We start from the raw sequence: 13881 nt of genomic DNA, 5'->3' as shown, positions 1-13881 counted from the left end.
TGTCTTAAATTTGACTTTCTGAAACCTGCAGGAACCCTGACAGAAGATCTAAGGTTTGACAGCAGAGCTATGACACCTTCCAACTAAACAGTCCGATCAAGTTTGGTACTATTGTGACAAATTTAGATTTTTATTTTTTGTACACCAAATCCATTTAACAGTGGCAATGTTTTTCCCAGAAAACAGACCAAAGTCACGTGAATATACTCATTTTTATTCAATAAGCTCAAAAGTTCTTTATTGAAAAATAAATTACAGGAAATGGATTTAAAACCAGACAGACAAAACATCTCAACCCATAGATCACATTCCAGAAAAGCTTTGTTGTCCAAAAGGTGGAATACAAGGGCTACAAATATTGAATTGTTTTAACCATAACAGACTAGAACTAATCCTTATTTGGGAACAATCCTATAACAAACCAAAACCTAATTCTAGCTGGTCAAAAAAAAAAAAAAAAAAAATTCAAGTCAGGTCAACAATTTCATTATAAAATGTATACAAATTGTATTAAATATGTCACATACATGCCCTATTTGTGATATACATATAAAATGAGACTATACAGACTGGCTATTTCAAGGCAAGACAGTTGTGGATGGAACTGATTCTACAGTGTACTCTTACATGATATTACCATTAGTGAAGATTCAAAAAAAAGAAGCATTGTAATCTCTGGTCACTACCACTTCAAAGTTGTGGGTTTGAAAGAAAAAGCGAATGAGGGAAAGGGTCAGAAGACCATTCCCCTGTTCCATAAGCTGAGCCCTGGAGCCTAGCTCGTTCTACGCTACGTACTCCAGCTATCAACAGGGAGCAGAGAGGGAATACTGGTAGGTACACTACAGCTAAGATGCAGGATCAGTTGTAAAAAAAAAAAAACAACAACAGGATCCTAAACAATTACAGACCACAAGTTTGTTTTCTACAGTTCATCTCTTTTCAATAGAAAAAATGAGAGAGGGAGCGTCAACTCAGATGGCCCGTTCAGAAACAGGCCCTAGTTCCTCTAGACAAGAGACTCAATATGATCCAGCAGAAGGCATGATATGGTGCAGGACATTCCTCCCAGTCCATCAGAAGGTAGACTATCTTGCTTTAGGCTCTTCTCAGATCTATTCTAGGTAGGGTGGCAAGGGGGCTGTTTCAGACCAGGTTAACTTGGGTACAGTACACATGCAGACAGATTCGGTTTGCATCCATTGTCACAACTATAAAAACAGCCGTTTTTTTTTATCCCTGAAGTACTGCTGACACCCAAATAAGTGCAATCTGCTCTTAACTGGATGTGACAGACGCTGATTTGTCCTGTATCCCTGACGTTCCATTTCGTATCACTTACGATCCTGACAGAAGGTTGTGTGTGTGTGCACGTACGCGATGGCTAGCATTTGCAGGTTCATAAACAACATGGCACATTCAAGAGTATCAGAAGGGCAGATTTTGGTAAAGGCCAAATACAGAGACAGACAGAGTGAGAGAGGATGAGAGCGCAGACCAGAGCTGCAGATAATGATTTCCCCTTTCATTGCTTGCTGATCATCCTTTCGGCCACTGGGGGGCGATGTGGAGCAGAGCAGCCAGCAGTCTTCGCAGTACTACAGCAGACAGAGAGGGCCAAAGGGATTGGGGGGGGGGGACAGGGACTCAACTTTGGTTTTGAACAGTTCCACAGCTCTTGGACTTAGCACACTGAGTGATTGGGCGAGTGAGTGAGTGAGGGAAGGGGATGGGGGAGAGAATCAGCGGGACTTTAACTTGGCACGCTGCGGAGCCTGCTCTGTCAGGCTGGCTTTGAGAGAGTTCACCACAGTCTGCCTCACGTTGTCCTCCATATAGTGTTCACTCAGGGGCTTCAACACCTGGAGACACGAGAGGGAGGAAAGAGAGGAGTACACAGGCCAGAGGACAGGAAAGAGGGAAAAGATAAGGATAATTTGTAGAGGAAGACAAGACACGTGGAGAGGGGGTGGGGGGGGGGAGAGAAGAGGGTTGTGATTAAAAGACTTGTTCAATTCACCGTGGTGGTTACTTGACGACACGAAAAAACTAAAGAGGAAAAAAGAAATGGGTGAGAAGAAGCCAAAGGAGAGAAACCATCCAACATGCAGACCACCAACACTTAGATCACCTCCACAAAAACCACTACAAGAAGATAATGGCAACTGAAATACATAACGTGAATCATCATCATCATCATCAAAAAAAAAAGAAAAAAGAAAAGAGTCCCTCTCTTGTGCGAGTGGGCGTGCTAGGCTAACATTCAGGGCGAGAGGACTGAGGGGTTCCAACCTGAGTCCCCAGACATGGGCAGGGTGGAGCGGGCAAGTCCAGCCACTCCAGCCCCCTGCATCGAGACAGAAGGACCAGAGCGGAGCGGAAGGCTAAAGGCAGCATAGCAGCTAGCATATCTTAGCTTAGTTTAGTCTAGCGTAGCCAGAGAGATGCTAGTTAGTCTTGTCGTGCTGGCTGGAGGAAGCTAAGGAGGACAGTCTGGATCTCTGGGCTGGTCCTGCTTCTGGGGCTGCTGGGAAGAAAGAGCTCCAAGCGACTCGACGCTTTGCAGACTCAAAAAGCTCCCACAACACCTGGAGACACGGGGGGGGGGGGGGGGGGGTGTTAGAGAGAGACAACCAGAGATAGACCAGACAGTTGATTGGGTAAGAGCTTCACAGACAGGCAAGAGGTATGACTGACCGAGCGGCCATGCCTCTCACCTGTCTGGGTGTCCTCTGATAGGCAGAGAGAGGAGGGAGGGAGAATTCGGATTAGGAGAGAGAGATTACATAGAACACCGTCTAAGCGATCAGATAGCAGAGAGGAACAAAAAAAAAAAGAGTTGATCGGGTGGCGGTGTAAAAGGAAAGAATGAAAGAATGGAATGGAAGATAAAGGGTTTGAAGGACAATTGAAGAGGGTTGGGGGATGTGATGTGATGATCTGTAGTCCGGAGCAGGGAAATGAAAATCCAAAGGAATATTGGCACGCACGCACCCACGCACACATGCACACGGCCTGAAAAACGACTCATTCTAAAAAATGAGCAAGATTCCATAAGGAGTTCTCCTAATTAATGCTTTATGATCAAACAATGCACAAAAAGAGCATCGAAAATGTTGACACACCACACAAAAAGGTTCACAAAACCCCCTCCCTCCCCCTCACACCCACCTGTTCCCAGAGGGTCTCAGCCACCAGGTCTATGAGGGTCCCCAGCTCCCGGAACTCTCCGGAATACTTGACGTAGGCCCAGGTGGACAGCGCCATGAGAGCCAACCCCATCACCAGGTTAGCCAGCGCCGCCAGGGTGCTCAGCCCCACGAAGCCCGTCACCCCGGACACCACGTAGGTGACCAACATGACGGCAAAGAGCGTGGCGGGCGTGCGCGCGGCGTAGAAGATGTTCTTGCCGTCGTTGTGCTTGGTGAAGTTGGCGTAGGCCTCGTCCAGCTCGCCCTCCAGCTGCTGCTGGTAGCGCAGGCAGAAGTCCTCGCCGCCCATCTTCTTGACGGCCCGGAACTGGCGCACGGAGCATTCCCTTAAGTCGTCGTGGCAGCGCTCCAGGTCGGCAGGGGCGATGTAGGGCTTGTCCCCTCCGCAGACCTGACCCAAGGGGGGTGGGGAACACGACAACATGAGCACTTTGGAAGGTTCTCCAAGGCTGCAACCAAATATATGGGTTATGGATACTGAGTATAATACATAGGCCTTTGTTTATAAACCCCACTGTAAATATTTGGCTCACATGGAAAGGTAAAACTATTTTTATTATGGTTTCTCAGAGTATGTGATCATCATAAAGAGGCTAGTGATGTGTGTGTGTGTGTGTATGTGTATGTGCTCCCAACCCACCATTTCCATGTTCCTGTTGTACGAGTCTTTGGCTCCGGCCACTGCCGTCAGGTTGTTGGCTTCTGCTGTTGCCTGGGTAACAGAGGAGCGTGAGGGAATGGGATGGTTAGACTGAGGAATGGAGGGATCGGATCAGATGGAAACTAAAGAACCATGCCAGAGCAGTACGGACCTGCAGCATGGACTTGGGATGCGGGAGCTCCTCCCCCTGGTAGATCTTGATGTAGGCCTGGAGAGATCAGTTCAGACGCCCGCTTAGAACACTCCCAACATGCATCCACCATCCCAATTGATCTTTGAACAAGCAAACAGTGATGTGTTGTTCTGAATGGCTCCTTCGGAGAGGAGTGATGCTGTGGTGGGTGGGGCCCTCGACAGGTGCTCTCCTAACTGCAGCAGTCAGGTGGCTGAGCGGTTAGGGAATCGGGCTGGTAATCAGAAGGTTGCCAGTTCGATTCCCGGCTGTGCCAAATGACGTTGTGTCCTTGGGCAAGGCGCTTCACTCTACTTGCCTCGGGGGGAATGTCCCTGTACTTACTGTAAGTCGCTCTGGATAAGAGCATATGCTAAATGACTAAAATGTAAATGTAACTGCAGTGGGAGCTGCCATCGCAGCAGAGCGAGAGGTGGGGAGAAGCCTGACCTTGAAGTACTCCACCAGGTCTCTGCAGGTGACCTTCACCCCGCCGATCTCCTTCTCCACCAGCCTCTCAGGGGCCAGCAGCAGGGGCACCAGGTCGGCCAGCTCCTGCTTGAAGTCCGGGTCAATATCTGAGACATTGACGACATCATCATCATCAAAACTGTCTCCAAATGTGTATTCTTTAGTGCTTTGTTAGTGTGTGATGCTGGATGTGATTCTCCTCAGGGAGTAGATGGGGGGAGGGGGAGGGGGAGGGGGGGGGGAGCGTTGACCTTTGAGCCTGCCGTCGAAGTTAGGGTTGGTGGCCACCCTGAGGCCCGGATGGGGGAGCAGGAAGCAACCGATGTTGCTGAAGCAGGAGTGGATGTGCTTCCTGACGTTCTGCAGCTCCTCGTGCTGGTTCTGCTTCACCTGGCAGTGCACACACACACACACAGTATTTGCTCATATTTTTTTTTGTTGATTTAAATAGAGGTTTTAAAAATCTCTCTGGGTGCTCTATTCCAAATGCCAGTGAATGGACCAGACTCCACCCACCTGCAGTCTCCTCTCCAGGAAGTGGTTCCCCCCCTGCAGGCCATAGTTGTGTTCGTAAGGGTAGCACCAGTCCCGGATCAAGAACATCAGAGACTAGAACGACAACGACCACTGAGTTAAGAACAACATCCTAGATGCGATTGGGAGTGCTTCCATGACAGATTTTGCCAAATGCACGGTCCATCTCCAGACTGGGTGTGTTACCTGGAAGGGTTTCTGGTAGATCTCCTCCAAAGCCAGACGTCCATATTCTGTGAAGAGCTATGAAGAGAGAGAAAGAGACAGAGAGAGTGCAGGGGGAGGAGAGACAAAGAGAGAGAGAGACAGAGTGCAGGGGGATGAGAGACGAAGAGAGAGACAGAGAGAGTGCAGGGGGATGAGAGACAAAGAGAGAGACAGAGAGAGTGCAGGGGGAGGAGAGACAAAGAGAGAGAGAGACAGTGTGCAGGGGGATGAGAGACGAAGAGAGAGACAGAGAGAGTGCAGGGGGATGAGAGACAAAGAGATAAAAGAAAAAGAGAGCAGAGAGGAGGGAGAGCGAGAGTTCAGTCCAGAAGCCACCAACAGTTCTCAGAAGGAGCCATCCATAATTGGAGCTATTCCGTGTTTACCTGGAGGTGCTGCAGGTCATCCTCTTGTATGTTATGCGACAGATTATATACCTGCAACCACATAGAAAGATGAAACAGCTACTGACATTTGGAAGCAAACATATTTACCTCAATCACCTCACAAACTTGGGTTTATAGTCATTTTTTGCAGAACAACAATTTGTCTCTCCATCTTTCATACGCACGCACACACACACCTGTACTGAGCTGGTCATGGTGCTGAGAGCAAACACAGTTGCACAGTCCTTGATGGTTGACTGGCTGTCAAACGCCCCCTGGGTGTCGGCTAGCAGAACTGCAACCTGCCAACAGAGCAGAGCAGGTTGGAATCTGCTGCTGGTCTTTGTATTGAATGCTGTGTATGCATGTGAACGCATGACGTTTCTGCTGGTGGTGCATGTTTGTGTAATAGGATGCGAGGACAGATATGTGTGTGTGTGTGTGTCACCTTGCTGCCGTCTGGCTTGGGCACCACAAACACTTCGCTCCAGACCTGGATACCAGTGGTCTCCCTCTCACAACCCCCCCTCCAGCTGAAGCCTGTCAGGGGCTCATCATCCCCCCCCATCCACTGGTCCAAGTGCTGCACAGGGAGGAAGGGAGAGGTGCAGAGAGAGAGAGAGGGGGGGAAGAAATGAGAGACGCAGACAGTACGTGTAGATTTGCCGCATTTCCTACTGACATGCATTTACATCAGTTGGCCACTGGGAGGTGCTGTGACACCATATACAGACCTGACTACTAATTCAGAAGTAAAGCCAAATTGGCATTAGATGTTTATTACACAAGTGCTGACTAGGCCCTTTGTACAAGATGGGTCAAGGATAACAGAACAGGGTTGTATGAATGCCAAAGTAATCTATCAAGACAAAAGGGCCCTGGGCTACAAACATGCAATTCATAGCTGAAAGCATCAATGACTGTGTGCTCAAACAACTAGCTTAAGGTCTGGTGTGTGTGTGTGTGTGTGTGTGTGTAGTGCCTTGGCAGCATTCCAGAGGGATATGTCAAGGTAAAATGTTTAAGATAATCATGGCTGCAAGTGACATATAGGCTCGGTTTCCCAGACACGGATTAAGCCTGATCCTAGACAAAAACCTTTTCCAATAAAGATCTTCATTTCTCTTTTTGTTTAGGCTTAATACATGTCTGGAAAACTGGCTGCTAATCGCACAACTATTGTTTAATAATATTTGTAGATGTGTTAAATCAGAGAGAGTAGATTAAGGAGGGGTTTAAAGTGGACAGATCTAACAGAAATATCACTTGCCTCAGAGCACAGCTCTGCCATAACTCTATTCCTCTCATCTCTGTGGCTGTGAGAGTTGAATATTAAAGGTTAAACTAGCACCTCAAGATGATGTATATGGATTCAACAGGATAAAAAAAAACAGACCTGTGAAGGACCTGCAGGAAATGGAGGGTGATGTGTGGATGCTGGCTGTGTCTGGGGTGCTAGTCATGTCTGCAGTGCTGCTAGTCATGTTGGCGGTGCTGCTAGCCATGTTGGCGGTGCTGCTAGCCATTTTGGCAGCTCTGCTCGTCATTTTGGCGGTGCTGCTAGCCATGGTGGCGGTGCTGCTAGTCAGGTTGGCGGTGCTGCTAGCCATGGTGGCGGTGCTGCTAGTCAGGTTGGCGGTGCTGCTAGCCAGGTCGGCGGTGCTGCTAGTCAGGTTGGCGGTGCTGCTAGCCAGGGTGGCGGTGCTGCTAGTCATGTTGGCGGTGTTGCTAGCCATGTTGGCGGTGCTGCTAGCCATGTTGGCGGTGCTGCTAGCCATGTTGGCGGTGCTGCTAGCCATGTTGGCGGTGCTGTTAGCCATGTTGGCGGTGCTGTTAGCCATGTTGGCGGTGTCACAAAGTGCTGCTACAGTGTGTGCTGCTGATAGAACATGAGGGCACAAAGTAATCCTCAAAGCTGACCCTGGAGGAGATGGAGTACACACACACTCGCGGCAATCACTGCCTCTTTGCCCAGGGAGTGTCACCTTGTGTGTTGTCATCAGGCACACACCAACAGGCCCTCAGAAGAACACAGGGACACAGACGCACACACTCGACCGTGACCTTGTAGTTTCTCATCAGGTTTCACCTTGCTGCAGCTCATCCCGAGCCAGGCAGGGAAACCGTTAGTTGTCCGGGGCGATACTTGGTTGCCACAGAAACACTCCCTTCTTGACCCACTGTACGGTGACATATGGCAGCTGTGTGTAAGACGATCTGGTCTGTTCCTGTCTAACCAGCTGATGCTAAAGCAGGACTGTGGACAAGGGACTGGTCAGTCTACCATCTGTCTGACTACTGCCCCCACCATCATGAAATGATAAGCCTCGACAAATTGCTGGTTTAGCATAGAGACATAGATAGAGACATTGACGTTAGGTCACAGACTAGCCTGCACTTCCGAAAAGACGAGCCACATGGACAGAAACACACCACTCTGGCTCGTGGAGCCTCGTTCCAGACAGAGCCACGGTGACGCGCACACACGCCCTGGGGGAGCTCCCGTCCCAGAAAACCCCAGAAAAGGCATCACCTCATTCTAATTAAATGGTGATGAGACAACAAAAAAAAAAAAAGTTCTACTGGGGTACTTGGGGAACAGCTAATTAGCGCGACAAAGGGAATCTAGGAACGGAATACACCTTCAGGAAGGACTGAGATGAGGCGAGGAGGAACTAAACATTTCTTAACTCATCCCAGAGGACTGTGGGAGAACAAATAGGATCCGTGTTGGACCACCGTGTCTTTTGTACTCATTTGCGTGTGAACAACTGATCTTTGGTTCAGGGAGCTGGATGTACTAAAAAATCTGGCTCACAGATTGAAGTAAGAAACCTGCTTAGGTTAGCTCACCTGGTTCTGACACACAGAATCACTGTCAATGTGTTTGCATTGGAACTAATAGGAGCGCGGTTAGAAAAGCTGTGCATGGTATTGCATGCCTTTCTAGGGCATATGTACACCACAGAACTGGTTGTCTTGCCCAGCCCAGCGCGGTCAGTACTGGGGCGTGTACCTCACCTGGTTGTGCATGTAGCGCAGCATGAAGTCCAGCAGGAAGGACTTGCCCTTCCGGAAGGCTCCGGCTACAGACACCACCACCACGTTCAAATCCTTGATCTCGTCCTGCAGAAGCAGCTTCTCCAGCGCCACAACATCCAGCTCAAAGTTGTGGTCGTCCTCGTGGGCCAGGACTATCTGGATGGGCCGGGCTTTCTCCTCCTCCTCGACCACAGGCTCTGGTTCCTCCGGGGAAGGCTGGTCAGTGTCTAAGCCTGGATCCGAGTACAGATCCTGGGGTTCATCGGTCTCCTCCTCCCTGGCATCCTCTGGCACGGCCAGGGGAGGCTTAGTGTCTGGGTGCATCATTGGGACATCCTCGACCCCACTCACACCTAGGGGAGAGAGGAGACAGCTGTCAGACCAGCCTATAGCTGTGGAGGGGAGGGGGGCAGAGCAGAAAGGAAATCCAACATCATATGATAAACAATTAGGTGCCACAATTCCCCCACCGTTGAATGATTCAGATGATTTTTAGAATAATGCACAGGCAATTTGCAAGCCATCCAGTCATGGAGCTGAATTCTAACAGGCAGTCCCATTATTGTGCAGCAGTACACCCTGTACTGCTGGGCAACAGTTAGTGTATGAAGGTCAGAGAAAAATGGAGCTAGGGTTTTGACAAATGAACTAAGACATAACGGGTCACAGTGGGACTGGTTGTGTATAGCACACACTGAACGATTGTAACCAGATAATCAGGCAAGGCTCTAAAATCTCAAACAATGTGAACATTACACAAAAGCCCAGATTGGAAGAATTTCAAAAATCTTAATGTGGTTTGTGCTCTCTAAATAGGCTTAACTGAAAGGACGTTACTTCAGTTTGAAGAAGAAGCATATGTCCTCGTCTTGTCATTGGAATCATTCTGTATTCGAAATAAAGGCACTCCCATTGACTGGAAACAGCTCACCCTGCCCCAGTTATCCTGACTGGCATCATCAAACGGAACAGGTAGGACAGGTATCTAGACTCTAGGCTTGGTTATTCACTCAATTAGATCCCTGTTAGGGGTGGCATGAGACAAATGAGTCCTTAACTTGACAGAAACCAGACTACTTTTCTGTATCAAGATGAAGTCAAAGTCCCTTGCTGATCACAACACCTTTACAGTTATCTTGGCCCACACTGTTGACAAAACCTTGAGTCTTCAACCACGCTTCATATGAAGGATTCCATCATGGACGGGTTCTCTCTCTCTCTCTCTGCACTGACACTTCACTCTGTGCCAAATGCACTTTTAAAATCGTGCCAAATGACACTGAGAATTTGAACATTTATCAAAAAGCCCACCTGTCCTGTACACAAACCCAGCCATTGGCCAGGGCTGCGTGTGGCTTGGGGTTAATAAATGCTGGGTATGATGGGATGGTAGCACTGTGCTGTGGTCCTGCGCTATGGTAAACAACAGCGTTTGGTGGCGAATGCCAGAAACAGAGAGGGAACAGAAGGCAGGCGAGAACATGACAGTGCTCCACCCAGACTCCCGCTAAGGTCTGCCTTCACAGCCAGCTGAGGTGCCCTGCTGACACACACACACACACACACACACACACACACACACACACACACACACACACACACACACACACACACTTCCCTCAACCTCTATGGAAAAACAACACTTTGCTAGAACACATTCAATATTTGGAATATTAGATAAGATATGCATCATAGCCAATCAGCCTGGGGCACATTGAAACCACGTAGACTACATGTTAACAAAGAACATCATCTCAAAGTATAGTTACACCTGATGCTAGCAGACTGGCAGCAGTGCTTCCATTGTATTCTATGTAGGCTACTGCTTTAGAGCTGTAACTGATACTAAGTTGGACATCTGTGTCATCGACTGGCTGTTTGTTTTTAGCCTGAGTTAAACTAGACCACTCCACCTTTAGGTCTATATAGCCGTGTCTGTATTTGAAGCACCATTCTAGGACATAGAAGATGGGTAATCTAAGGAGCTTTGCTTTATAAAATGAAACAACTAGCTCTATAGAGAAGACAAGAGAGATTTTTTCATGGATTAGCTGCGGGTTTACGTAATTTTTTTGTGAGGGAGAGTGAGAAAGTGTGTGTGTGTGAGAGAGAGATGGAAAGCCCTAGTCCTTAAATTTGATTATACAACAAACTCATATTTAAATACACACTCATCCACCAAGTCTCCACCTTGACAGAATCTCAGAGCCGACAGTTCCAAAATTGGCTCAGTGTTATCATGGCCCTTTCCTTATCTTTCTAATGGCCAGTCCAATCGTCCTGGGTGTAATCCACATCGCAGCACAGCACAGGTCGGGGTCTAATGGCTGTGACGAAGATACAGCTCCTTTCTATCACAGCTCTCTGGCTCATAAAAGCTTCAGGCTCCACAAACTCTGTCCTGCACCACATCAGAGAAACCTTGATAAGACCCTGCTCTACTTGGCGCAGCACGCTGTCTAAATATGGACTAACTTTCCCTCGATTAAGGGTCATTTTATGGACAGAAATCCCCCCATCCAGTGGTCCACCCCACACCTCCTGTGTTGCCAGCTCAAGGGCTTGCATTCTAGTCCTCCAAAGCGGTTTTCTTCATCCCTGCCCAGTTGGACAGCAGTGGGGGACTATGTTTCATCTTTAAACAATATGGTAGGTGCAGCATACGAATAAGACATGAGATAAAGACATCTCTTCAGACAGATTCACACCCATGAGACTCTGTTCCCCATGTCTGGACTGGTGTCAAGCAGGGCAAACGTTCAACAGCAGCCAGCAAGCTCACCAAGGCCAAAGTGCAGTGCAGTCGGCCCAGCGAGAGTGTTAACTGTTGCCACATAATCCCAGCTGTGCTTCACCATGTTCATACAAGGGTCATTATGATAAGGGTCCTTGTGATCTAATGAAATGCTTTTCTTATTCTCTCATATTCTCTATGTCCACAAAGACAAAAATGGAACACTTTGCAATATTGACCATTTGTTTTGCCTTTGGAATTAGTATTATACAAACCGTCCATATGTTGTCTGCCAGCGCATACACATGATATTTGGGGCCGTGTACCACATATGCAAGTCAGGCTGTTAGATAAAAGGCCCAAGTGAAAGTTACTGCTGTCTGTGCAGGCATAGCACGTGAGGAGCACCCTAGATAAGTATTTTACCACCCTCTGTAAGATGACAGTATGTAAACATATCTTGCGTTTCATCAGCGTTCATGGCAAGTCAAGCAGCACCTTACACAACAAGACACGAAAACAAACAGGTGTTGTTGCTTGTCTCGCCGGGGTATATCAACAATGGTAAACTGCAAAGAATGAGAAGGCATTCGCTGTTTCATATGCAAAACATTGCTTCCAAATGCAAAGTAAGCTAGTTTAACGAATACCTAGATAAAAAGATCAGCAAATCAGCAAGAAACTAAGAATAGCCCGCTTAAAATATCCTAAACATTAGCCGGTTAAGACGACGCGGGACTTGCTCGTTGTTGAGTAGGGTAAAGTGCGAGTAGGGTAAAGAGCAAGCGGTAATTTAGTTGTTTTCTAAGATTCCTGTTTGCGAGCACATGTCAGAAACAATGCCAGAAACACAAACTTAAAACAATACTCAAAATGCAAGCTACATGAAGGAGAAGGAAGACAAGCGATCCAACGTGACAGAAAGATGCATGTGATATTGACAGCCAGTCCGTAGCAGCTACAGAACGGATAGGATCAACTCGTTGGCTACTGTGTTGACAAGCACTAAGTAGGTTTAGCAATGCAGTACACCTTTCACTGGCGCGATATCAGGAACATACATCTGAAAACACAGCTAGCTACTTAGCCAAATAGTTAAACTCCAGAGTAACTATATTCGTGTATGAGTTGAGCCCCTGACATACATTTGTTCACGTCCCAACAAACCCCCCTTGAACTGTTTGGAAAGTTACCTTTGTCAAATACGCGGCTTTTGCAGTTTGTTTCAAAATGATTCCGATTCCTCAGCCCGCTCACCTCCGCCATGTTGCTCTGAATCAGATGAAGCTGACGTCGACAGACCTAGTTTCTCCTCGTGCCTTATCAAGTTCACATGGAGTTACTCAGAATGGCAGGAAGGGAGACGGCTGACCGGTGTGCGACTAAATGGATCAGAAAAGTTTTAGTTTGGCGAAGTACACATAAAAAAACACCCGTTTAATTGGTCACATTTTGCAACAATGCTACAGGTGCCACTTTTCATCGCATGTTACTTTGAATTATACTCCAATGTTTCTTTGAACTATCAATATGTTCCTTGACGTAATGTTGGGCAATATAAAGTGAATTTAAACGTACAATTTGTTTTGTAAAAAATTATATAAAAAATTATATATATTGCTATATATTTGTCTAATGTTAAAATGTGGTTCTGATATCATCATCATCATCGATGTATCAATGTTGCAATAGGATGACCTGTTTTCGCAATCCAGCATATGTTCTAAATTTCAAGTTAGCTTTCCTGGGACTTTTTAGAGGAAATTAAAACAACATCCTTAAGATGCTTGGAATGTCTGTTTGGATTTCACCACAATTCAAGGATCTCTCCCTCATTCAAATTCATCTCAATGTGAAAGATCTTGTCAAGGTGTGTCAAAACTGTTTTAGGAATAAATATTATCTGATATGTATGAAATGATCTAACTTTCTTACTTTAAAACTAAACTCCTATATTTTGATACAGCTAACAGTAAGTCTGTTATGTTCTTTTTGACAATTTGGTGCATCTCTTGACAAGAGAAACTTAATTTCTCTGAGGCCTTTCTAACAACTGAGCTGGTTTGAGCTGTGTTAATGTTCTTTATATTGTTTGTATAGGATACAAATAAGAAATATCCTTCCCAGAACTTGCATGGGTCGTAAGAAATTGCACATTCTTTTTTTCTTTCTTTCTTTTTTACTGCAGAACGTAATAGTTTCAACCTGAAGCAATTTAACCAGAGATTTCCCAGTGGCATATTTTTCACTCACACATTTTTCACGTTTTACAGGATTACCTTAAATCAGTCATCCACTATAACTCCTTTTACACTCCCCTACCATGGCTATCTAACACAGATTTTTTTTAAGTGTACCTGATGCTGTGCCCACATTTGACTCTCACTGAATATTTACAAAGGGGAAGGCCCTGAGTCACTCTGTGGCTGGACTCTTGCCTAGAAGCCTATAGAGCACAGCCG

The 13881-nt window shown here is 46.8% G+C and overlaps 1 protein-coding gene across 3 annotated transcripts; it reads right to left on the bottom strand.

The window, feature by feature from the left end:
* Positions 1-193: 193 nt before the first annotated feature.
* On the bottom strand, positions 194-12746 carry atl2 (atlastin GTPase 2). 3 transcript variants are annotated; one of them, XM_084709608.1, is made up of 13 exons: positions 12613-12746; positions 8665-9038; positions 6092-6226; positions 5841-5945; positions 5644-5694; positions 5237-5293; positions 5033-5125; positions 4768-4906; positions 4496-4623; positions 4025-4081; positions 3853-3924; positions 3172-3603; positions 194-1862 (listed from the first exon to the last, which is right to left on the bottom strand). In XM_084709608.1, the coding sequence occupies exons 1-13, from the start codon at positions 12683-12685 to the stop codon at positions 1743-1745; spliced, it is 1836 nt and encodes a 611-aa protein (XP_084565734.1). In that variant the 5' UTR covers positions 12686-12746; the 3' UTR covers positions 194-1742. The 3 variants fall into 3 exon arrangements, with proteins under 3 accessions (XP_084565734.1, XP_084565735.1, XP_084565736.1); XM_084709610.1 differs by lacking the exon at positions 194-1862 and adding an exon at positions 1876-2588; XM_084709609.1 differs by lacking the exon at positions 4025-4081.
* Positions 12747-13881: the final 1135 nt, after the last annotated feature.

Source organism: Hypomesus nipponensis, chromosome 11, assembly GCF_054491055.1.
Source record: "Hypomesus nipponensis isolate SF chromosome 11, ASM5449105v1, whole genome shotgun sequence".
Classification (NCBI taxonomy): Eukaryota; Metazoa; Chordata; class Actinopteri; order Osmeriformes; family Osmeridae; genus Hypomesus; species Hypomesus nipponensis.
The sequence above is the reverse complement of the archived record's forward strand: the minus strand, read 5'-3'. Positions and strand labels throughout refer to the sequence as shown.

Excerpts from the sequence above, each read along its gene's own strand:
- atl2 (XM_084709610.1), bottom strand. The coding sequence starts at position 12,685 with ATGGCGGAGGTGAGCGGGCTGAGGAATCGGAATCATTTTGAAACAAAC. Across the intron at positions 3,604-3,852 it reads ACAACAGGAACATGGAAATG|GTCTGCGGAGGGGACAAGCC; the intron begins GTGGGTTGGGAG and ends CCCTTGGGTCAG. Across the intron at positions 2,589-3,171 it reads CTGAGACCCTCTGGGAACAG|GTGTTGTGGGAGCTTTTTGA; the intron begins GTGGGTGTGAGG and ends CCGTGTCTCCAG.